The 24,699-nt window shown below is 41.7% G+C and overlaps 1 protein-coding gene across 1 annotated transcript in view; it reads right to left on the minus strand.

The window, feature by feature from the left end:
* The window catches only part of uvrag (UV radiation resistance associated gene), a 111,174-nt gene that overhangs the window by 59,120 nt on the left and 27,355 nt on the right, over positions 1-24,699 (minus strand). Inside the window, exons 7-11 of the mRNA XM_028596170.1 lie at positions 23,919-24,024; positions 20,269-20,395; positions 7,611-7,695; positions 3,529-3,616; positions 2,505-2,565 (exon numbers count right to left, since the gene is read on the minus strand). Coding sequence (XP_028451971.1) covers positions 2,505-2,565; positions 3,529-3,616; positions 7,611-7,695; positions 20,269-20,395; positions 23,919-24,024 — 467 coding nt within the window. The remainder of the gene's footprint in view (positions 1-2,504; positions 2,566-3,528; positions 3,617-7,610; positions 7,696-20,268; positions 20,396-23,918; positions 24,025-24,699) is intronic.

Here is a 24,699-nt window from a genome sequence, read left to right on the forward strand (position 1 = left end):
TATATCGATATCGTGATATGAGACTAGATATCGTCTTAGATTTTGGATATCGTAATATCGTGATATGACATAAGTGTCTTTTCCTGGTTTTAAAGGCTGCATTACAGTGAAGTGATGTACTTTTCTGAACTTACCAGACTGTTCTAGCTGTTCTATTATTAATGATTATTTATCTAAAATCTAAGTGTGAAGATATTTTGCGAGAGCACCAACTGTCAACTCTAGAATATATCGCCGCAATATCGATATTGAGGTATTTGCTCAAGAATATCATGATATCTGATTTTCTCTATATCGCCCAGCCCTATATCAGAAAATATGGGACGAAATAAGCGCTGAAAATGTGTAGAAGAAAAATTAAACAATTTAAAACGTTGGAAAAAACTAAAACAAACCTTATGGAGCTTTGATTTCAAAAAAGGTACTCCTGTTGTTATACAGTATTTATGTTCACATTTTATTGTTATTTGAACAGCTGAGCATTGAACCAGGTGAAGAAACCTGTTTATTATTTATTCATTTGATTTTGCAACCGTTCACTGAAATAGCCGGTTTCTATGAAACTACTTGTGACATGTCATAATTTGCTTTGACTGAACTGCTCTCACTTTGCGGAAAAAATATCGGGATATATATCGTATATCGATATTTAGCCAAAATATATCGGGATATGACTTTTGGTCCATATCGCCCAGCCCTAATATAGGATCATTCAAATGAAAATCGATTTTAAATGGAATTCTTTTTTTCATACCCAGCCCTACTCTCTTTCAAAGGTCTTTGCATGTTGTACTGCCCTTTGCAAGATGTCTAATGGTCACAGCGGTGATGTTAGAGGGTGAATGTGAATGGCTACCTGGATTGCATAACAGCTCTTCTCTACATTCCACACACCACAAGCCACCTGACCAGGAGGGCAAAGGCAGTTAGCAGTAAATGCATTAGGATGTTCTCTGTTAGGCCTTCTATCTTCTGCCACGGCACATGCTCAGTTGTTTACTCACTGCTAGGTGTCCACCTATGCAGGACTGGGAGGCAGAAGCAGACACAGGCCTCCACCTTATGGGAACAAGTGATTGCTGCAAACACAAATGCGCTGGCTGTCACTATGGCGCACTTCACCGTGCTCCTAAAAGATGTTAACAGGTGGCGTGTGACAGCAGGGAGCGGAGGAGATTGGGAGAGGTATTTCTGAATTATGGGTTCAGAGGCCTGCTGGGTCTCACCAGCTGTGAGGAAGGGGAGCTGGAGAATGTTGAGCGGACAGTGGACGAGTGTGTTCTCGGGATTAGACTAGCGCTGCGGACCAAAGCTAACCGTTCATCTGAGCCATTGAGAGGTCGTAAAGTCATCGAGTTTCCCTCGCTGTGACAGCAAACCCCATTTATCACGACACACACAGTACAGCGTGACCCTTACTCTAACCTACCACACCGGCATGATAACAAGGGCTTTGTGGCTGAAACGGCATGCTGACAAAACTCTTCTGCGGCGCCTAATACTGTGTTTTTGATATTAAACCGTGTGGTTGTTGTGGCTGTGTCTCACTGGGGTGGTGGGACCAGTTACAGAAGCATCTTTTGAAAAGACTCCATAAGACACAACACATCAGAAAGGCTAAGTGTTAAAAAAAAGGGAAGAATGCAAAACCAACCTAGTTCCGTGTGTGTGTGTGTGTGTGTGTGTGTGTGTGTGTGTGTGTGTGTGTGTGTGTGTGTGTGTGTGTCAACACGCCAAACTTTTTCTAGATTCCAAATCCTTTCTTCTTCCTTATCTTCCATTTTATGTATTTTTTAGCTAGATCAGTAAGTGAGGTCTTTCTGCCTCCACTTTGTAGGCACTATGCATTACAGAAACACTTTTTAATTTAAATTGTATTAATGAATTCGATGAGTTTTTTTTTTTACTTCGTGGACGAGAGGAGAAAAGGAGAAGAATAATACAAACAAAAAAAAAAACTTGATGAAAACACACCCAGGAAGCTTTGTGCGTGCATGCTTGTTAATTAGAATCTAAAGACCGTCTTTGCTGCAGGAAAGTGATTACATATGTGCTCAATTATTGCAAACCCATCTCACAAACAGTACGTGAGGCAAGGCATGTTGCTATATGGGATTGTGTCATTATTGTATAAAACTAGCCAGAGTTAAGAGCAATGCCAACCTTTCCCAGCTAGTAAAACGACAGATGATACAATTATGCCATTATATCTTTTATGTATTAAAATGACATACCGGTAATTATAAAATTATGTCATTTATGCACGTTAAAGACTGTAATACCTTAGCACAGTTATGCCTAACTGCCATGTACAGCAGCCAAAGTTATGATATCATACATACTGCATCTATGAGATCATGAGAACTTTTAATTGGCTTCTATTCACCAAACATTTACATATAACCACGACAATAAAGCAAAGGCAAAACATTTGTTCAGCATGCCCTACCACAGCTCATCATGCTGTAACCAAGAAACGCACAAACAGGCGCATAATAAATTACCTTGAAAATCTTCAGAGTTTGGCAGCTTCACTCCGCAGATGACATAATCGGACTGATTAGCCTGTGGATAAAATAAAAAACAGGTTTCGTGTTAAAGACAATGATCAGACACAAACGGACCCAGACAAGAGGAAACCCTGTGTGGGACCAAACACCACCTTTGCCACTGGCAGAGGCACTTGCTTTAAATCATTCTATCATTGTGCAGTAGTCTCAGCATTTAAAGTGCCCATATTATGAAAAACAAAAACTTTTTCTGGGATCTGGTTATTTTGTGTCTCTGCTCCTTCCACACGCATACAAACTTGGAAAAAAAAACATCCATGCTGTTCTGAGTGAGATACGGTTTCTGAATGTGTCCTGCCTTCAGTCTCCGGGTGAGCTGGTCAAAATCAGCAGGGTTTTCTACGTCACTAGCCGAAACAAGCCATGCTAGCAGTTAGCCCCCTAGTTCTCAATGGCAAAACACTGCTACAACACACACAAGTTCACCATAAACTACAAAGTTTAGAAGAAGTCTCCTGGCTAATCCTGCCTTGTACTGACTGAAGTTAGAGAAACAGCTAGCTAGCTCATGTAGTCCTTACCTAGCTACTGGGCATGTGCGACTGACAACAAAGATGGAACAGAAGTGAGATGTCTCACTCTGTAGCTAAAACAGAGATGTGGCACAGGGTGAAAAGAGGAGCTGCAGCAATGTGCAGTACAACAAAAATATGGTGTTTTTTGAAAATTAAACCATGTAAATTATGAACCTGAAAATGAGCATAATATGGCCACTTTAAAGTGTTTACTTTGTATGCCAAAATGTTTTAGAAAATAGAGTGACTAATATTTATCAGCGAGGCACGTTAAACAGATAGGTGATGACTCTTGATGATCTGAGCATTCCTTTTTTCTACTGTGGCACACAGAACTAGCTGCACCATTTCTGCCTTGCTTCTGTAACCAGAGAATTCGGTGCAGTTGCCTTTTCAACAATGTGTTGTGCAGCAGTTGTACTGCACCATCAGGTTGAACTCACCACATCAATGGGGTAGATGTAGGAAAGCTCAGAGAGGAGCTGGCGGCAGCGGAAGGTGAGCTGGGCGTTGGACTTGAGGAACTGCTCTCTGGGGACACAAAACCAGACACAAGGACGACACAGTGAGTAACCGGCAGGCAGGAGGAGACACAAGCTGTAGTTACGAGTGGAGGACACTGGAAAATGTAAGGCAAAGGAAGGACTAGAGAAAAAGCAGAGATGAGATCGTAGGGGAAGTATTGTAGTTGGAAGTGATGGGAGGAAGTGGAAATGAGCGGTAGAAATCATCCAGGCTAGTTACTGCTCCCCAGGGACCCGCTGTGAAGCATTAATGAAAAGAACGTCGGCAAAAACGTGGGAAAAGGGACAAAAATGCCAGGCAAAGGCCACAATGTACTGTGAACCTAAATTGATATGCAGGACGGATCAAAATCTGCGAGGGTCCAGATATGGCCTGCGGGCCTTGAGTTTGACACGCGCATTAAGGCAGTGGTTCTCAAATGGGGGTACGTGTACCTCAAGGGGTACTTTGGAGGACTGCAGGGGGTACGTGAGCGCTTTTTTCTAAGCTTTTGTTGCTGTTTTTTAAGTTTGTCACAAGTTTTTGTTGCATTTTGTCACTATTTTCGACCAGTTCCTGCCTTCCTTCCTTCCTTCTTCTACTGTCTTCTTTTTTTCTCCAAGTTTGTGTCGCTTTTTTCAAAAAAACAATTCTGCTTTTTTCAAGATTTTTGTCCCTTTTTTCGAAGTTTGTTTTTGATAATATTTTCCACCTATTATTGCCTTACTTCCTTTTTTTTTTTTTTTTTTTTTAAAACAGACTTTTTTAGTTTTTATGTTGTTGTTTTTTTTAAAGTTTTTGTTGCCTTTTTCCAATCGGCATTTAGATGTTTTTCAGTTCCACAGCTGTTTGGTAAATCTATCGCTGGTCACGGGGTACTTGGCTTAAAAACACAATTCAAATGGGGTACATTATTGAAAAAAGTTTGAGAACCACTACATTAAGGTAATTAAAGTTGGTGAACATATAAACGATTCATGATGAACAGAGAGGAGAGTTTATCATGGATCATACCATCATAGAGATATAATGAAATACCTAATCATTTCAGAGAAAATAATACAATGGCCTGATTTCCCCTGTGCCGAATTTTTAAGAAAAACTTTACAATTCCAGGGTATTCCAGATATTGAATGACTAGTAGAAGCCCTATGTGCTGAATTACAATCCAAGGATTCCTGTCCATGTTTAAATAGAATGACGTTGAAGCCGTTTGAAACATTGTAGATGTGCAAAACAAAAAATGCCCTGTTAGATGTCTCTTCCACATCCAACAGTAATATAATATCACAGAGGGAGCCTATGCCGTGAGTGCAGGAGATTTAAAAGCTACAATTGTAAAGGTTGCTTTAGAAAGAAAGAAAATAATTATTATCGTCATTATATGGATAAGGACAATGTATATGCACAATGGACTAGTTATTGAGTTGTGTGAAACCCATTCCAAATGTAAAACTATTACATCTCTGAAGCTAAAAAAAAAAAAAAAAAAAAACTGGACTGGATGTATGCACGGCTATTCCTGTGACTGCTTATGTCTGAGTAACAGATGATTGGCTGCTTTGTATGAATGGTGTGTGAGTGTCCTCTACAATATAGCACCCCTACTTGTGGGTATAGCCCATCATTTCATGCAGATGAAAGGGGATTTGAGGGGGTAAATGGCTATTGAACGTGATGCAACCTCCCATCCACGCTTCTCGCATTACACTTGAATTTCCCATTTGGCTTTGCCTGTGGTAAGCAGTCTCTTATCATTTCCATTTCCCAGTGTGCGGCTGCTTTATGAAAGAGACAGATTGGCGTGTAATGGTCGTTTGAACCTGAAATCCCTTAATTGAGGACCTTCCCTCATCTGATTGGTTAAGCCCAAGTTGCAAGCCCTTCACAAACCGCTTTCCCAAAACATACAAACTGTCCCCCCCATCCCCCCCCCAGGCCGTACAAAAATGATAGCAATCATATCACATCCATACAGGGATGGTAGTATTCAGCTGTTAAACATAATCAAATATATGACACGCTGGTGTCAGATCAGTACTCGGTATCGGCTGATACTCAAGTTCAGGTATCGGAATCGGTATTGGGAAGCAAAGAATGGTATCGGACCATCTCTAGTTTGTGTTTATCTGCATGTTAACTGACATGAGCAAACAAACACACACAACCTGGCATGTGATCAACAGCGAGGGAATAATTATTTGTATCTTTAGTTAAAGGTGCTCTAAGCGATGTCACTTGTTTTTTAGGCTACAACATTTTTTGTCACATACAGCAAACATCTTCTCACTATCTGCTAGCTGCCTGTCCCCTGAACACACGGTCAAAAAAACACGGTCTCTTGTAGACAGCCCAGGCTCCACAAACGCCAACAAAAACAAACAGTGCCAACCTGCACCACCAAACATAACAAACAGTGTTCTAGCCAATAACAGACAAAAAGGAGTTGGGGGTTGGGGGGTTAGCGCGCGGACGCACAGAAGGGAGTGGGAGGGGACGGGATGAGGAGGAGGGAGGGGCGAGCTAGTCTCGTTTTGTTTGAAAATACTTTGAATGTCAACAAGGAGTAATGTCACCCAACATCGCTTAGAGCATCTTTAAGTAAAATTACCAATACAACAACCTAAAAATACTTAATTACAAGTAAAAGTCTTCTTCCATCTGAGATATTTTGCTGATTTAAATCCAGCTCTGTGTCATCTTTGTGTGGGCAGTGTGTGCAGATGAACAGCGTTTGGCTTTCCTTTCATGGCGCCGTTGCACTAAGCTCCCCGCGGAGCAGAGCAGCCAATGTCTGCCGAGCTACACCAGATGACACGCAACGGAGTGGAGCTAGTTTAACTACTTGCATGCTACTTAATACAGTTAGGTAGTTTAGTCCACTGGGTCCCAATCTAGGGGTCAGGCCCTGTCAAAAGGCGTATGAGATCAATATTTGGGGGGTCGTGTGAGATGGTTAATGTGGTAGGAAAAAGGAAAAACAAAGTTTTGTTACCTAAATTTGTATTCATTCTTCTGAGTTTTTTCCAATTTTGTTTTGTTATTTTGTAATGGAATATTGAATAATGTAACCACTTCACATTTCACATGCCAAAAGGTTGGTAGCCATTGGTTTAAACAATGTATTTCCTTAGCACATCATGTTATTTAACATCTTTGTACAAAGTACAACATTTCCCTCTGAAATCTACTGGAATAGAAGTTAAAAGTAGCATAATGGAAATACGTAAAGAACATCAAAACTGTACTTGAGTACTTAGTTCCTTTCAACCACTGTGTTCTAGAAACGGCAAATTAAGTTTTTTTAGGTTTTCAAAAAGCAAAGATACTATAACTACCTGATGCCTTTCAGCCTCAATTTAGTGAGATAAGCTATTCAACAGCAGCCGTATAATATTAAACAGGAATGTGGAAAGGCTGGAAAAAAAAAAGTGTCCATTCTGAGCATAACTTTTCCCCTGGTTATAAGTTTAAAAAAAAAAAGAAGTTAAATAAAAAGAGAAATTTCCATGAAAAAACAGCAACGACAGAGATATTTCCAAAGAATGGATGTTAGGCAGATGTACAAGTGTCGGTGTTAATTTCCTGTATGCTGGGTCTCTTGGCCCCTGCTGGCCTTCCTGGGGCTCTGGTTTACCCTCTGTGACTGCCAGGTACTTCTCAGACAAACAAAGCTGTATCCAGGGTCGGCACCCGCCGAACATGTCTCCCCGTAGGCCAAAGCAAACACAGGCTGATAGGGCTTTTTAGCACAATGTGCAAACTCTTCGGTGAGTACACATAAATAGGCAGCGCCTGCCGCAAAAAAAATTTAAAATTAAAACATTGTCTTGTTTTGACAGAGCAAGGTGGGAGGCAGGGAGTAGGGTGTAGTCCCATCACAATTCAATACGATTGAGCAACACATTGGGTCACATCATTTAGGGGGCTCTGGGTAATGTCTGACGAGGAAAAATGAATTGGAAAAAGTGTGTTTTCTAAGCAGACACAAAGCAATAGATAATAACAGGGTTACACATACCTCTTGGCAGTGCATTCCTTTTGCAGCTTGGTTAAGGATTCTTTCTCCTCCTTCAGACCCTCGTGCTGGACGGAGAACTCTTCCTCTGACAGAAAAATAAAAAAGAAAGAGTAAATTATTGTGTATGTGTGTGTGTGTGTGTGTGTATGTGTGTGTGTGCGCGCAGCCAGGTGGGCCTGTGTTTGGTTGGCTGTTAAACTTAAGCAAGATCAAACAGTTCTTTTGATCAGGCCAAAACCATTTCCTTTTCACACCACATAAAACCATACAACATATGTATGCAAATTACAGGATTTGTCAGACTCTGTAAATACAGAGCTAGGCAAATAAACACAATCTGACAGATGAGATTCAGTGATGGCATAGCTTGTGGAAGAATTTAGGGTTGTGACAGAATATCTCTCTAATCTGTGTTCATACAGCCTCACATATGATGGGATGGCAGGCAAATGCAACAGAAACATATGATGCCCATTGTAAGTAACAAGGTATAGGACATCTGCTACATATTTTTCTCCTGCATTTTCCCCCACGCTCCAGAATAAACAGAATAAAGCGTATTTAGTCTTCTATATTTGTTTGGAGCCTTGTGATAACTATTAAAACATTTGGATTAAGAACTCAAGGGGCCTCACAGGGTTGCGAGACTGACCATCAGGTGCAACAGCTAAAGGACTGCGGCTGCTGCATCAGGCCATGGTAGTGACGAGAGAGCAGAGACACAAAACAAAAGCTCTTCGTGCCAAAAATCACATATGCTTTATGCTCTGACTATGAATATAAACATCAGTAATGAGGTTTCTCCCCAAGGTGGCTGGCCTCCTCCTCCTCCTCCTCAATAAATCCAAGATATTCTGCGATTCTTCAGTGTTTTCCCTTACATATCTTGAACAAGCACCCACTCATTTCCATTGAATGGGACATATCAGGAAAAACGTGTGCACATAGATTTGGGGTATCTGGAGTGCCTACCAACCCACACACTGTGGAATAAGACAACCCAGGCAGTTTTTTGTTGCCTAGACCTTTGCAAAGGTGCGCCATTTTTTTCTCAGGCTTGTAAACATGTTCTAGTAGAAACCCCAAATATGTAAATTACGTAAAAGAAATTGTAAAAAAAGTATGAACCTGAAAATTAGCAAGATATGTCTCATTTAACAATCAGACATTACTACAGGTACAGTGCTGCTCATGAGTATAGGAACCCATGCTAAAGTTGAGAAAAAAAGAGGAATATAAAAAAACATCTTTTGGAAATTGATCTTAATGCCTTAATTAAAAAAATTAAGAAAAATCCAACCTTTGAGAACACCAATTTTCTGTCATCATCTTTCAATGTTCTTCCTTAAAAATACAGGGGGCATAGGTATAGACACCCCTATGTTAAATTCCCATAGAGGCAGGCAGATTTTTATTTTTAAAGTTATTTCATGGATCCAGGATACTATGCATCCTGATAAAGTTCCCTTGGCCTTTGGAATTAATAGCCCCCCCCCCCACATCATCACATACCCTTCACCATACCTAGAGATTGGCATGGGGTACTTTCCATAAAATCATCTCTGCAAATCAAACCAGCTATTAGGCTAACTGAAATAAAACCATGCCAATCTCTAGGTATGGTGATGGGTATGTGATGATGTGGGGGGGGGGGGGTATTTTAATTCCAAAGGCCAAGGGAACTTTATCAGGATGCATAGTATCCTGGATCCATGAAATAAATGGCTTTTAAAAATAAAAATCTACCTGCCTCTATGGGAATTTAACATAGGGGTGTACTTACTTATGCCCCCTGTATTTTAAGGAAGAACATTATTCATTCACAAAAGAAAATTGGTGTCCTTAAAGGTTGGATTTTTCCTCATTTTTTTAATTAAGGCATTAAGATCAATTTCCAAAAGATGTTTTTTTTTATTCTTCTTTTTAATCAACTTTAGCATGGGTTCCTATACTCATGAGCAGCACTGTACATCTATTGTACCACCTTGATACGTTGACCGGTAAAAGAGCAGCGCGCATCAAGACGGCTCGAAACATCGCAGAGATTAAGCCATGGCTAAAATTGGCGTATAGCAGACGTGTCAGAATGGTAAGTGTAGTTAGCATCTTTTATTTGTTTATGCTGTTTGTTAGCTTGTAACTGGCAGCTATGATGACAGGGTGTTTTTGCTCTCTGTCTGCCCTGCGCTGGAGGGTTCTTTTGGTCTCGTTGACCATATCGTAAACACTGACATTTGTGTGTAACCAGCGAGGAGAAGGATGCACAAGAGGTCCAAACTTCACGCAGGGATCGATAAGAGAAATCAAACAGCACAATGCTTGAGGATTCCCCTATTCTATCGAATGTGCATAACCCTAATGTTTACCTGGATTCCTCCATTGAAAATTGATAAGAAAATATTCTAGTGTGTCTAGAATCTAGATTATTAGAGAGAAAAAAAAAGAAAAAGAAATAAAAAGGTACACCCTTTTTTGGAAATGTGATTGTTTATCATTCAAGCCTGTAATCCACCCTTCGTCAGCTGGTAGATAAGTGAGTTGTCGCATTTAAGATTCATCAAATCCCATTTGTAATCAGATGGATCACAGGAGCGGCTTTTTTTTTTTTTTAAATTACATACTTCCACTCACATCCAAGAAGCTCAAACGGACAGCATGAGGGTAGAAGAAGAGATACCTTGACGGAGACGGAGAAAATAAAGGTACTCAGAGGCATCTCTATCAGATTAGCAAAGACAGATAGACATGGATCATACAGGCCATCCATCTGTTGTGAGGGAGGACATGAAAACATTTTTTAACACCCCACTGCGTGGGCCTGTATTGCACTCTTGCTTTCATGTAATGCCCAGCTCTGCCCAATCTGTTCCATCCATCTTCTCCATCCTTTCATCCCTCTAACCTGTTCCAGTCGGTATCACGGCATGGACACACAAACTACAGTAAATACCGCGGCAGCCACGTACAGAGCTCACTTTAGGTTTTGGATTTTGGACATTGTACAGTCAAGTCCATCTGGCAGCCGACGGCAGGCTTTGAGGGATTCTGAAGGAAATAAATCTGCAAAATAGGCAACACCTCTGGCGGTTTAAGGGTGTTGTTCTCACTGGCCTGACCTTAGTCTTTGTGTAAGAATTGTGGTGTTCCTAGACTGGGTGAGGTGTTCCTGAGGACTTTAAAAATGACACTCTGATCTATCAGTGTTACTCTCAAGGACACGCAACATCAGCGTAACGCACAGAGGCTCCGAGTGGGTCCATCACACAGACAGCGCCAACGCTAAACTGATTTAATTGTCTTATTCACCGTATCCCCCAGAGATAGATAAGTCCACACATACCCTTCTCATCTCAGTGTGTGTCGTAACTCTGTCAGACGGCCCCACCGGTAGCTTAGCCTAGCCCAGATCCTGGATGTAACCGGTAGGGCTGCACAATTAATCAAATTTTAATCACGATCGCGATTTTGGCTTCCACGATCAAGTTTGCGTGATCGAGCGATATTTAAAATGCGTCATTCATACCTGTATCTTTCACGGCAAACGTGCATGCGTGGAAACAACAGCTGAAATGGCATACTCCTTCACAGTATCCTTCAATAAAGGAAGAGGAATGTAGCACAATATGGATGTAAAAGCAGTTATAATTAGCCTATGTGACAATAAAATTAGTTTTGGTTCAAATCAACAAATAATCGTGATAATTAATCGTGATCTCAATACTGATCAAAATAATCAGGATTATCATTTTGGCCAAAATCTTACAGCCCTAGTAACCGGCTCCATGTAGCCTACTGCTCCCAATAAGTGACAAAATAACGGCAACATTTTCCTGTTTACATGTTGTGATTTGTAGAGTCACAGCGTGTACAAATAACACACACAGCCATCTTCAACACCGTATACAAACTGGGAACTATATTCTCAGAAAAGTGTAGCACTGCTACTTCTGCTACTTGGGCGGAGTGATTTGCTTGCAGCACCTGAGAAGCCCCTTGGTGAAAGGAGCAGTGCTTCACCTTGTCCATTTCCTTTCTTTTTGGCAGCACCCCTGGCGATAAGTGGTATTTGCAGGTGTGTTTTTGGACCATACTTCACCTGTGTGATGTCAGTCAGTAACAGTTGTCTTCTTCTGAGCTTCGAAATTTGTTTCCTTTACTTGGGATATGGTTTCAGGTTTCATCGCTCTTTTCTTTGTTTGTTCGGCCATAGTAACCTTTTACTCGCAACTCTAGCAGAGATACGCAAAAAAAAACAAGTCCATTGAAAAGTGAGTCTTTAAAAAAGGAACACGCTGGGCCCTATTTTAACGATCTTAAGTGCACGCTGTGAAGCGCCCAAGGGGGTAAGCTTCGCTTCAGAACGCAAACCTCCGATGGCGCCATTTTGTTGCTACCAAGCGATCACCTCTTGTTAGCATTACACTGACCGCCATTTTTTTTTTTACGTCACTTGACTGCGAATAACTTTACATCTGAAGCGTTTAAAGACTCTATTTGTCCGTTGTTTATTTCTAAAGAAACACAACAATGTATAAAAGGCTCCATTACGTTGTACCTCACGTTATAGCTCCGTAGCAGCCGTTTTTGTAAAAATAAGCTAACGATTGTGTCATAACCACGAGACTTACTGTCGCACAGTAGAGGAATTACCGTATAGTACAGGAGAAGCTCGCAGGCAGTTTCGACTTACATTAGCTGTTTAGGTTTAATTACTAATGTTAACTAGCATGTTAGTTAGCAATAATTAGCCTGTGCTTATGTTATCTCCTTACATATACTGTACCTACACACTCCGTCTCTGTAAGATTGGGAATGATTGAGATTTCTCTTGGCACAGCTACCAGAAGACTTACAACTTTCAGACACGTTGCTCACGTCACATTTACGTTGTCTGTCAGTTGGAGGCTGCGCAGTAAAGCAAGAGATCACCGGAAAAGTGCTTCTAATAGCCTTCACTGGTCTCCGTCCAGAGCAACGGGGTCTATTGGTCCATTATATACGGTCTCTGGAAGCGCCTGGCGCAGGTGCGTTTAGGGCGTGTCCAAATCTACTTTTGCTAGTTTGACGGCGGAAAAAAAAGGCTACGTGCGCTAAGCGCATGGTTCAAAAGGGTTGTACTTAGTGTCTTCATTAATTCATAGGTGTGTTTTGGGCATAACATGCGATAAACCAATCACAGTCATCTCCCATTCCCTTTAAAAGCCAGCCGCGTTTGGACCTTGGCGCATTGCTGTTATGATGGAGGATTTGCACCGTAATATTTTTATTTGTAATCTTCTGCATGTGTGTGTGCGCTTCCCTGTGTGTGTGTGTGTGTGTGTGTGTGTGTGTGTGTGTGTGTGTGTGTGTGTGTGTGTGTGTGTGTGTGTGTGCTGTGCATAAGCCTAGGCTCATTTTACTAATTTGCTGTTAAAATAACAATGAAATGCTGCGTTATTGACTTTAGACCAGGTTTTTGTTGGTCAATGGCACGATCACTTCCCGCTGCCTCAAGATAGCAATATGCCAAGAATTCACCTGAACACACCTCCCTGAAAGACCAGCATGCCCATGGACACACAGATGGGCACAGGTGCATTTGCTATTTAAACAACGCGGGTGCTGGACGGTCATAAACTAGCAAAGACACTTGCGTCGGGCTTTTGCGCCATGCTGGGTGCAAGATAGGGCCCTTTAACTTTAAAAGGTCCCATGACATAAAAATTTCACTTTATGAGGTTTTTTAACATTAATATGAGTTCCCCCAGCCTGCCTATGGTCCCCCAGTGGCTAGAAATGGTGATAGGTGTAAACCGAGCCCTGGGTATCCTGCTCTGCCTTTGAGAAAATGAAAGCTCAGATGGACCAATCTGGAATCTTCTCTTTATGAGGTCATAAGGAGCAAGGTTACCTCCCCTTTCTCTGCTTTGCCCGCCCAGAAAATTTGGCCCACCCATGAGAGAGAGAGAGAGAGAGACATCATGGCTTTCAAACGAGCAAAGTGGCAGTTGGTCAAGGCCACACAGATACAGTATTAGGGGACCACTAAGGTCTATATAAAAGCATCCAAAGAGCACCATGTCATGGGACCTTTAAGGAAACTATATTGTTGGAAAACAACATGCCTTTGTTTTCAACTTAGAATAATCCGTCAGAACATACTTGTTTTTAAACCAAGGCTCTTTATGCTATATGGAGGGAAAGTTTTGCCCAAAAAAAGCAGGAAAAATGCAGAAAGACATCCTGAGTCATTACGCAGAGTGTTGGACTGCAGTATCTGTCAACCCTTATCCTCAGTCAAGATGGCAGCCAGCTGAAGGATGTGAATGTAAATCTGCTGCTAAAAGAGCCCTAATGATGATAGCTTCAATATGAGACCTTTTTCTCTGAGGTGACAAATACCTCCTCACACCATACCTTCACTAAACTCCTTGCTCCTTACACTCTGAGAAGCCCAAACGCTGACATTTATTGGTCAGGAGCCCTGGCTCGGTTACAAAGCGTGAGAATAACTACCGTTACGAAGTACAATAAACGCCGTTCACAGGCCTGATTTATGTCATTTGCCCAAGGTGGAAGGAGGGAAATTAGACTGGAGGAAATTGTGACAAGAGTGTGACCCCACCAAAACCAAACCCATTAATCCTGGGGGAGCGGGGGAGGAAAAAAAGACTTATTTTTCTAATTCACAGCCGAGGAAGAAAGAAGAAGAAAAAAAAAAACGGTGGTCATGCTCCTATGTCCTCCGTTTTGGATCGTGTGAAAGACATGCTGTGGACTCGTGAGTAGCCCGAGTGTGTGTGCTATACTCAACGGCCGTTAAACTGAGCTGATGTTTTTCAGTGTTTATTATGCTAACGCTGTCCAGGATGGCAAAGACGGAGCACATATACGGGAACAAAGACAAACACAGAATAGGCATCAGCAAGCCTGCAAAAACATTCTAACAGTTACTTTACAAAAAGGCGGACGCGCAAACTTTCATCTGATCTTTATCTGCTAGCTCACACGTGGACACACACACACACACACACACACACACACACACACACACACACACACACACACACACACACACACACACACACACACACACACACACACACACACACACACACACACACACACCTGCAGAACACCAACTGTATGTTTGGGTTTTCTGGTTTTCCACTTGTTGTGAGAGAGGCCAGCTTCCTTGGAATTACAGGTTGATAAGAGTTCCTTTCTAATGGGCCCTAGGCGTGTGTGTGTGAGAGAGATGGGAGGACCACACAGCACCTGGCTGGCCACAGATGACATCCTAAAAGAACGTGACGAAGAATGGAGATTAACAGTCCAATGCGGGAGGCTCTGTGGGGATATATACTGCATAGCAATGTTCTTACACATACTGTTAAACTGTCACTAGAACTTCCAAAGAAACCTGCATCTAATAAGCACTGGAATGTGTAAAAATACAACAAATGGAACACTCGCTTCTAATTGAATCGACATTCCCTTAGCCACCAGCTTGTCTAATGAGTAATCTTTATCAGTCACCATTAATATCAGGAACTTGGGTTTCTTTCAACCAAATTGCCTAAAAATAACATGGATGCCATACAATGTTCTTCAGTTAAAATGAATGATCACTTTCCTAGAATTTTGGTTGTTTTATACAATTTTTAAATGGTTTCAAGACAGTATCCTGACTAAACTTTGACATGTCTGTAATTATCCATCCACATCCTCTGATCTTAACTATTAGTCAAAATAATTTATAATTCAGGAAAAAGCGGCAAAAAATGTTGGAGGGAAAAGCAACAAAAAGATGTTGAAAAAAGCGACAAAAAACCCGGAAGAAACAACAAAAAAAGCAACAAAAAGCACTGAAAAAAAGCGAGAAATAATTTTTTTTTTGTATAATAAATGAGGTTTATTGGCCATGAAAAAAAAAAAAAAAAACAACGTTGGAAAAAGCGCCAAAAGTTGGTGGATGATGGGAAGACAACACAAGGGTTAAGACAATGTGTTGCAATTGAGAGTGCGCGAATAAAGAAGTCTAAACAGTTAGCTAAAGTAATGTGTAAATGCATAAAAAATGGCTAAAAATAAGTCCAAATGTAAGCTAACCAAAAGTAAGATAAATAGTTCAAAGAGTTAAAAGGTAATGAATATGCAGTTGCTAAAAGTAATGGCTAAATGGTTGAAATAACTAAATGTCTAGCGTCTGTAGTACAAATACAAACTTGACCAAACTTACCTAAACATTGACAGTTTATTCGTATATAAAAAGAAACTGCAACAATTTAGGGAAATATTGTTAAAAAAGAAGTGTAAAAAAACAGTGTTAAATAATATCCAGTTTATGATAAAAATCAAATGAACACATTTGGAACCTGATGGGTGGTGTTGATGAATGGGTACTTGAGTTCATCTGATATGGGTGAGGGGATACTGTACAGCTTAATGAAAAGGCTGGGAAACACTCATCTATATGATTAAATGGGACTACATTTGCTTCTTCAAAGGGTGTGAGTAACAGACAAACAAATAGAGTCCCCCAGGGGAAAGTTCCAAAAGTGAAATTTAAGCTAGAATTGATAAAATCATATGAGTCTCCGAAATGATAGATGAGATCAGAGGAAACAAACACGTCATGGTGCAAATCTAAATATAATCAGACACAAGATCAGCTGCTGCATGAAATACTGTAAACACCTGTCTCCGAGAGTATCCTGTCTGGAATTAACGCAGGGCTTTTTCCGATAGTGAAACAAATGAATATGTGCAGGCTGATTAGAAGAGTTAAACATGGAGCTGGAAGTACAGCAGAGCTCAGCAACATATGGCTTTTAGCTTTTGAGTTATGAGTCTGGAAAAGAAAAAAGAAAAAAAAGCTAGCCCTATTCAGCTACAGCATTTCAATTTATCCTAAAATACCTTTCGCCTCTTTAACCAGCTGAAGGATTTTTTCTTCTGTTTCTTAATAAGCACTTGTCCAGTCTGGAAAAAAGCCACCAATGAGCTGCATAGAAGGAGAGCAGAGAGTTATTTTGGCTGTAGACGAAGTGGTGACAGGTAAAACGGCGGAGGATTAACGGCCTTTTTATTTATTTATTTTAGAATCGCAGCATTTTGTGTGTGTGTGTGTGTGTGTGTGTGTGTGTGTGTGTGTGTGTGTGTGTGTGTGTGTGTGTGTGTGTGTGTGTGGTGTCAAACTACATGCTCATCATTACCAATCCCCCAGCTCAGGTTGGTGGCTCACTGACTTGGCCCTGCCCTTTGGCCAGGAACAGCTGATCTTACTGACCCAGGGTTCCAAAAGAGAGCACCTGGTCCACTCGACACGCCGGTAAAACGCCAGTGCTGATGACACGAGAGCCGAGATATATCTAGTCCGTGCATATAGTGCATTTCAAAAAGCTGCACAGGAACAGGTGCAGTCCCCGACATCTAACAATCAGGCTGAAGCTGAAGCTCAGGCTGAACTTCCTTGGTTATTTTTATTCTGATTTGATGGCTACCAGCTGTTTGTTCCCGTTCTACAGTACAAAAGGTACTTCTGACGCAGTAAAGCCATCAACAGACTCACTGTTCAATGCAGTAGGTGTATGTTACGGCTACTAAACCTGGGTTTAGCACCATGGGAAACACTTAACTAAATATTAAACAGGGCTAGCTAAAGTTAAGGAAAGGAAGAACTGAAAGTTCATGTGCTGCAGCCGACAAAGAATACACTTATATTACATAATACAAGTTGTTAAATATTAAGAAGGGCCGTCGAAATGAACTAGATAACAAGTGAGGGCAAATTCCTTTAAAAGTGCTCATATTGTGCTCATTTTCAGGTTCATAATTGTATTTAGAGGTTATACCAGAATAGGTTTACATGGTTTAATTATCAAAAAACACCATATTTTTGTTGTACTGCACATTGCTGCAGCTCCTCTTTTCACCCTGTGTGTTGAGCTCTCTGTTTTAGCTACAAAGTGAGACCTCTCAACTTATGTTCCATCTTTTTCGTCAGTCGCACATGCTGGAACGTGTGTGTGTTGTAGCAGTGCTTTGCCATTGAGAACGAGGGGGCTAACCGCTAGTTTCGGCTTGTGACGTAGAAAGACATGCAGATTTTGACCAGCTCACCAGGAGACTGAAGGCAGGACACATTCAGAGACCGTATCTCACTCACAACAGCATGGATGGTTTTTTTTCTTCAAAGTTTGTATGCATGTGGAAGCACCAGAGACACAAAATAACACCCCAAATCCCAGAAAATGTGATTTTTTTCTAATATTGGCACTTTAACACCACTGATTTATTTGACAAGCGTTTAACGCACATGTGTGATTTGGGTGTCGGGCGGCTCTGTAGTTTGGGAAATCAAGACGCGATGCAGCAGTAGCGTTGTGGACGGCCAGCCGAAACCGTAAAGTGCTCCGTGTTAACATCCAGGGGGATCGCCAAACCCGCCGTTCGCCGCCTGGCCTCACCACAGCGGAGTGAAGCGCATCTCCAGGTCTGATCTCCGGTGTGCTCAAGGTGTACCTGGAGAACAGGATCCGCCTAACACCAAGCACGCCAAGAGGAAGGCGGCGACCGGCGTGAATGCAGTGTACGCTCCAAAGAGCCACACACTTAAAGGGATACGCCACCGTTTGTTGAAATAGGGCTCATCGCGGTCTCCCCTAGCTGTAGATAGGTGGGCCAACGCATTTTTTGTGCATGCGTTGTTTTAGTCCGGTGCAACACCAGCAGCGCCGCCGCTAGTTAGCTTAGCGTAGTGAATGGAATCCTACGTTGCCGGTTAGCATGTTGTGAGTAAAAGTGAGCCAACAAAAGACAAAAAAAAACAACCTAAATACTTGCACTGAGACAAAAAATGCGTTGGTCCGCCTATCTACAGCCAGAGGAGACCGTGATAAGCCCTATTTCAACAAACAGTAGCTTATTCCTTTAATCTTAAGAGAGACTTATTGCTTACATCTTTAACTAAATCAGTGATCGCAGCGCAAGACAAAAAAAAAACCTCCTTGGGCAAAAATGGATTAAGGAAATAATAAAATAAATGGCAAGTTCAGTTTCAAAAACCTTCCAGATGGTTCTCTAAAGTTATTTGTGTGTACTGTACTGTACTGTTGATGTGAACCGAGTTGACCACAGAGTACATCCAGTCTCAAATAGCACTTGAGTTTTAAAAACTTGAAAAATATTCCTTTTAAAAGTACATTTAGAAGAGATAAAAAATGTGTGATTAATGTGTGATTAATCGCAAGTCAACTAGGATACTCCTGCAATTAATCGCAATTAAATTTTTGAACCGATTGACAAGCCCTAGTGCTAAGCATACCTGTGTACACCTGCATATGTGTTTGGGTTTGTGTGGTGTGTGTGTACATTTGTCAACCCAAGCTTGACTAACACTGGCCTATGAACAGTAACAGGCCCTCCTCAGAGACTTCACAGGGTTAACGTAATGACACCACTGCACAAACACTGTTGCTATAGTGGCCTGGCACAGGCTGCAAAAACCACAGGAATGGCTCTATATACTGTAACATTATGGGTACATATGTGTGCGTGTTGAGTGACTCCAATCCCCTGGCTGGGAGCGTGACAGGGGTTTCCTGTATGTGACAACACTCTCTACTGTACTCCAAAATGAACAGGTAATACAGCGCGCACACACACAGACACACACAGACACACACACACACAGTCTACCTGCTGCTGTCAGACAGCACTGAAACCTTGACCGAGTTTAAATTGGAGTTTCCTATACAATGAAATCACATTGAGAGTAACAAAATTGTAAATTTAGGACATATTAAGAACAGCATTTCGATAACTGAAAGTATAGTCTTCTATGTGCAGTCAGAAGCCATCTGCTTTGTAATGAACCCGTTGTTTAAACTTGCCTTTTCTATAGCTAGTGACTAGATAACATGGAGAGAACATTTAACCACAAAACACTGGCAGCATTCATTTGGGGTGGGGTGGGTTGCTTGATCTAACTGTAGGGATGTAACTGAGCGTATCACAAAGGGCATAATAAAGAAATGTGCTGAATCTATTTATTGCAATAAGCTACATTGAAAGGGATTTACTATATCTATGTGAATGAAAAATGCCAAAACATCATTCTCTTTTCTTTTTTCCTTCGTTTTATTATCTCCTAGTAGCTGGAACAGAGCCCTGTAGTAAATCATAAAATGATTGGGGATTTTGGGGGGGTAATTTGCTACATGTGTTTTTATCATTACATTAAGTCTTCTTAGACAAGTGTTTGAGTCACGCGGCACTAAAACAAAATGAGTTGCAGCAGGACCGACTGATCGTCTCATGTGATACTTACGCGACGCTAAATGCTATTGCTGCAAGTATGTTCATGTAAGCTAGCGATAACTTGGGAGTCAAAACACTCAACATCAATTTGCACCCTGTTCACTCCTCAAGGCTGCAAATATGACCTTTACAGGCCTAAAACTAATGATAATCATCATTTAAATGAACCAATTGAACAATAACCTATCATCCTATTGTGTGTGCAAAAGATAAAGGCAATTAAGATCAGCCCATAACCCCTGTCACATCCTCCATTTCACTGAGGAAAAGATTACAACACTAAAAGTTGTAGCGTGGTGTAAACAGGCCCATCAGTCCGAGTGCTGTATGTGCATTGTGCACCCATTGGCGTTACCTTTCTTCTGAAGCTGTGCGTTGTCCTTGTGCCGCAGGTCTATCTCCCTGCCAAGCGCCTTCCTCTGCCGCTGCAGTTCACTGCGCAGCACAGCTATACGCAGCTGCATGCACTCCCGCTCTTTCTTCTGCCCAGAGCAAACCGAAGAGAAAGATATGGAGAGAAAACAGAGAAAAAGGATGATGGTTAAATTTTTTTTTATTTTAAAAAGGTGTGCAACCTTTATGTATTATAATTTAGACTGATTAAAAATCATCTCTTGTAGGAATTTCTTAATGCAGGTTTGTTTGTAATTGGGTGGGAGGGTGGGATATGTTCTGGTTAAAAAGAAGGGGGGGAAAAAAGGGAAAAATATGTATATTCCATCATACAGTAATGTGTCATTCAATAAAAAAAAAAGAAAGAAAGAGGATGAAGGAAAATATTAAGTATCTGGTCACAGCAGTGTTTAGTATTTGTTACCCTTTACTGTATATAAACTAGCTATGTTCCTACGTCACATTGATTTTAGGCACATCTAGAGAGCTAATCATCGCCGGCAATAATCCAGAATCCACTGTCAACAACTAATGACAAAAAAAAAATATTAAAATAAAAAAATGAATGGGAAAGGACTTTGCATTTCAGAACATGTCACTGAGCCCTGGGATCAGTGTCCCAGGTGAAAAGCGTTTGTAATGAGGTACAACGACTAGCACAAGCAGCACTGCGTCCGTTTGGCACTTTCCTAACCTTAACATTCCGTTTGGCCCGTCTGTGTTGTCTTTCGGTGGCCAGCATAGAGCGCAGGTGGAAGAAGAGGAACAAACGCATTCGAATGAGGCAGCGCAAAGCCAGTTGTTGGTATTTTGGTGGAAACAGGGCCTAAGATGTTGCGCTGAGAAAAGACGCCTCAGTAGGTCAGTCAGTATGATGGTACGGAAGTAAATACCCTAAGCAAATGCTTGGCAATAACAGAATAATGCTTAAAATATAAATAAACCATTTTGATGAAAGCACTCTCCAAAGAGTAGATACATTGAAATCAACTTAAGAAAACAGAGTTGTGGTAAAAGCAGCAACACCTTATTTTGTATTGCCTTGAGATGGGTATGTTTGTTTCTGTTGTCTCACCAGTTTTTTTGTATAGTTTTTTTATTAATCCCTGGAGGATTAATAAATATGTTCCATCGTTTCAGATCGGATTGTATTTATCCATAAATCAATATAAGTAATTCTCACAGATTCTTTTATCCATAGCTGATTCTTACTGCTACAAGACACAGAGAACCATGGCACACACAAACTTGTGGACGTATGGTACACAAACCCGAGTGAGAGACCACAATAAAGCCATCAACTCCAGATGAGTGTATGTCTTAGGTCCACATCTTTTGGCTGGTGTCTCTCTTACCACACCCCCCGACCAGCAGCAGCATCAGAGTGCAGTCATTCGTCAACATCTTTCTCTCTCTATAGGGTGTCTCTTCATCAGGGTTCATGTCTCTATTTGGTAAGGGGGCAGCTGCAGGGGGGCCAACCATTAAATGAGGAACGGCACCAGGGATTCATGGACTGATGGATGTGGCATACAGTAGATGAGGGGGAGAGACTGGAGGTCAACAGAAAAAAAAAAAAAAAAAAAAGATAATTTGGGATGAATACATGCAAAGACAGGTTTAAGAGGCGACGTCTAGACAATGTGTGGATGACGACAAATAAATATACATGGCGATTCAACAGAGAATGACGTGGATAAGGAAGAGTTGGGAGGGAGGGAGGGAGGGAGGGAGGGAGGGAGAGAGCTTGCTGGCAGGATAACAGAGATTCAGCCTTGTTATTCACCCTGTAGTTTGTGAGCAGGGACTATCATGCATGGCACCACATACACACATACTGCACAATTAGATAGTGATCTTGGCCTGGATCAGAGGAAACAAAGACATGCTCCTTCTTGAAGACTTCTGAGGGATTGGTAGCGAAAACAGAGAGTGGTATCTGTCGCAGGGAGAGGAGACTGATAGAGCCTCCATCTCTCCTATGTGTCGCTCTCTGATGCTCGCATGTTAACCGCCACCGGCTTTGGCACGAACCATGAGCCTCCTACACTTTCACTGAGCGACATAGTTGGCAAGTGGGTCAAAGCCATGTCAGTGTGTGTGTGTGTGTGTGTGTGTGTGTGTGTGTGTGTGTGTGTGTGTGTGTGTGTGTGTGTGTGTGTGTGTGTGTGTGTGTGTGTGTGTGTGTGTGTGTGTGTGAGAGAGACTGCAACAGACGACGAGGGCCCGTCTGACTCCTACTGAACATCAAACAGCAGAGAGTCAGCTGAGTAAATAAGCAGCAGGCGTGGGGGTGGGGGGGGAGCATGATATAACCCAGCAGATTAATGGCAGAGTGTGGGTGAGAGGGTGAAAGGGCCATGCGCTGGGGTTGGTGGCCTCCACTCTGTCCCCTCCTTTGATCTACACTCACTGTGACGCACACAGAAGGAGAGCACTGAGCTCTCCAAAAGGCAAAGAGGGAAACCCTTAAGAGAGCCAGACAATGCTCCACTCACTCTCGCCGGGTTCTTTTAACGGAAAGGTAGAGGACGAGGATTATGTGATTTATTAGCTCATGTGAGCTCTGAAAAGGGGTTTTAAGGAAGGTTTCACTGTGGGGGAAATATCAGAGACAAGTTTTTGAAAGGGATCCTTTGTGGCAAAAGAATGGAGCCTCAATGTTTTTTGCGGGAAGGCTTGAAAAGGCTATGGCGGAGCTACTTTAATAGACGGGGTGAAAGGTCTGGGAAAGGGAACAAAAAAAATATATCAAAAGCCGATGAGAGCATGATGGAAAGCAACAGCTGTAACAGCTGTCTAAAGGAGGCACTCTAAAAAGGCACTCAAAGCCTTTAAAATGTGGTATATTGGTCCAAATACACATACACGGCACACGCTCTCACGTCAATTTAAAAAAAAAAAAAAAAAAAAAAATATCCCAGCTGCGCTTTTTTCCAAAGGCATGTCTACCTGGAGGATAAAAACACCAACGTGTCACCACCCCCCGGGGCCTTTTAGAACAGCAGAAGGCACGGGATGTTTTTAGAAGTGAATGTTTACAATAAACACAATGTCAGACCTGGGATCAGCGCTCCGTTTTCACAGCTGTGTGGCTGCCAATTCCAAAAATGTTAAATATGCTTTCTTGCTTTTGCTGTGGATCCTAGTCGAGGATATGACAGGAGGTGGAAACATAAACAGTGGATTTTGGTCAAAGCGTTCATCATTTTGGCAGGCAGGATATTGCACTCTCCACTTTTCAGTTTAGCTATCGCAACAAAGAGATAGCTGCCCAAACGGTATAAATACTTCTAACATTACTTTACAATTAAACCTGGGGATTTGGGTTATGAAAGCTCTTTAATCTCACTGCTCTTAAGTATTTAACACAGTACAGTCTGCTGATGTTTGTTGTTAGTGTAGAAACCAATGGGCAGGTTATTGCTGATGACCGTAATAACTGCTCCCTGGGTGAATTTTTTTTTATATTTCTAAAATCGCATGAGCCGAAACAACAAAGCCGACTGCTACTGAAAATGAGCGGTCTAAACACTGCCGCTGATTTAAAGGTCACTTGCTGAGGAGATGGAATCTGCTGATGGGACTCTGCTGATGGGTGGCAGTGCTCACCCGCTCTGTGCAGGTTGCCGTCGTCCTCAGCTTTTCCTCGATCTCCTTCCCGATCTTCTGCACCGTCACTTGGGTCTGCTTGATGGCTCTCTGGGCTGTGTGAAGTCTGCAGTCGGAGGAGAACACAAAGTCACCAATCCAGATCATTGTTTAAACCACACACCGGACCACAACGACAACAACAACCGTGTGCTAAAACTGTATTTCCAAGAGGCCACTAAATTGACTGGCTGCGTCATTGTTATGACACCAGCAATTTATTTCATTTGGCTTGGAAGTGTAATATGTGTTGTGTATGTTTGGAGGCCATCCTAAGAATTACGACTGTCTCCATGTGAAAGAGTCATTGTGCAGCGTGTTTGTTATCCCTCCTTGTTCCCTTTTCTGATTTACTGGGGGCTGGTCTTCATTGTTTCTGTCCCGACTGTCGAGTCTCATAAACTGTAGAAGCTAATGGCGAATTTTGACATTAAACAAAAAGGACAAAAAAACAATATTGAGAACGTTCCTAATAATACAAGTTTACAGTTCATTTGACCAGATGTCTTAAAATACCACAAACCACAAATATCACAACAAAAGCTTAATCGCTAGAATTTTCTAATAACCTAACCACAACGGGAGATCAAACGTTGCTCGGTAGACCTGAACCCATCAGTCCCAGGAAGACAAGACAACCATCAAAAGGCCACGTCATAAACTACAACCACAGAGATGGAGGCCTAATTCCAAATGCCATGTCACTGTCATTACTGAAATAGGAAACAGCAACATCAGGACA

This window comes from Perca flavescens, chromosome 13 (assembly GCF_004354835.1).
Source record: "Perca flavescens isolate YP-PL-M2 chromosome 13, PFLA_1.0, whole genome shotgun sequence".
NCBI classification, from domain to species: Eukaryota; Metazoa; Chordata; class Actinopteri; order Perciformes; family Percidae; genus Perca; species Perca flavescens.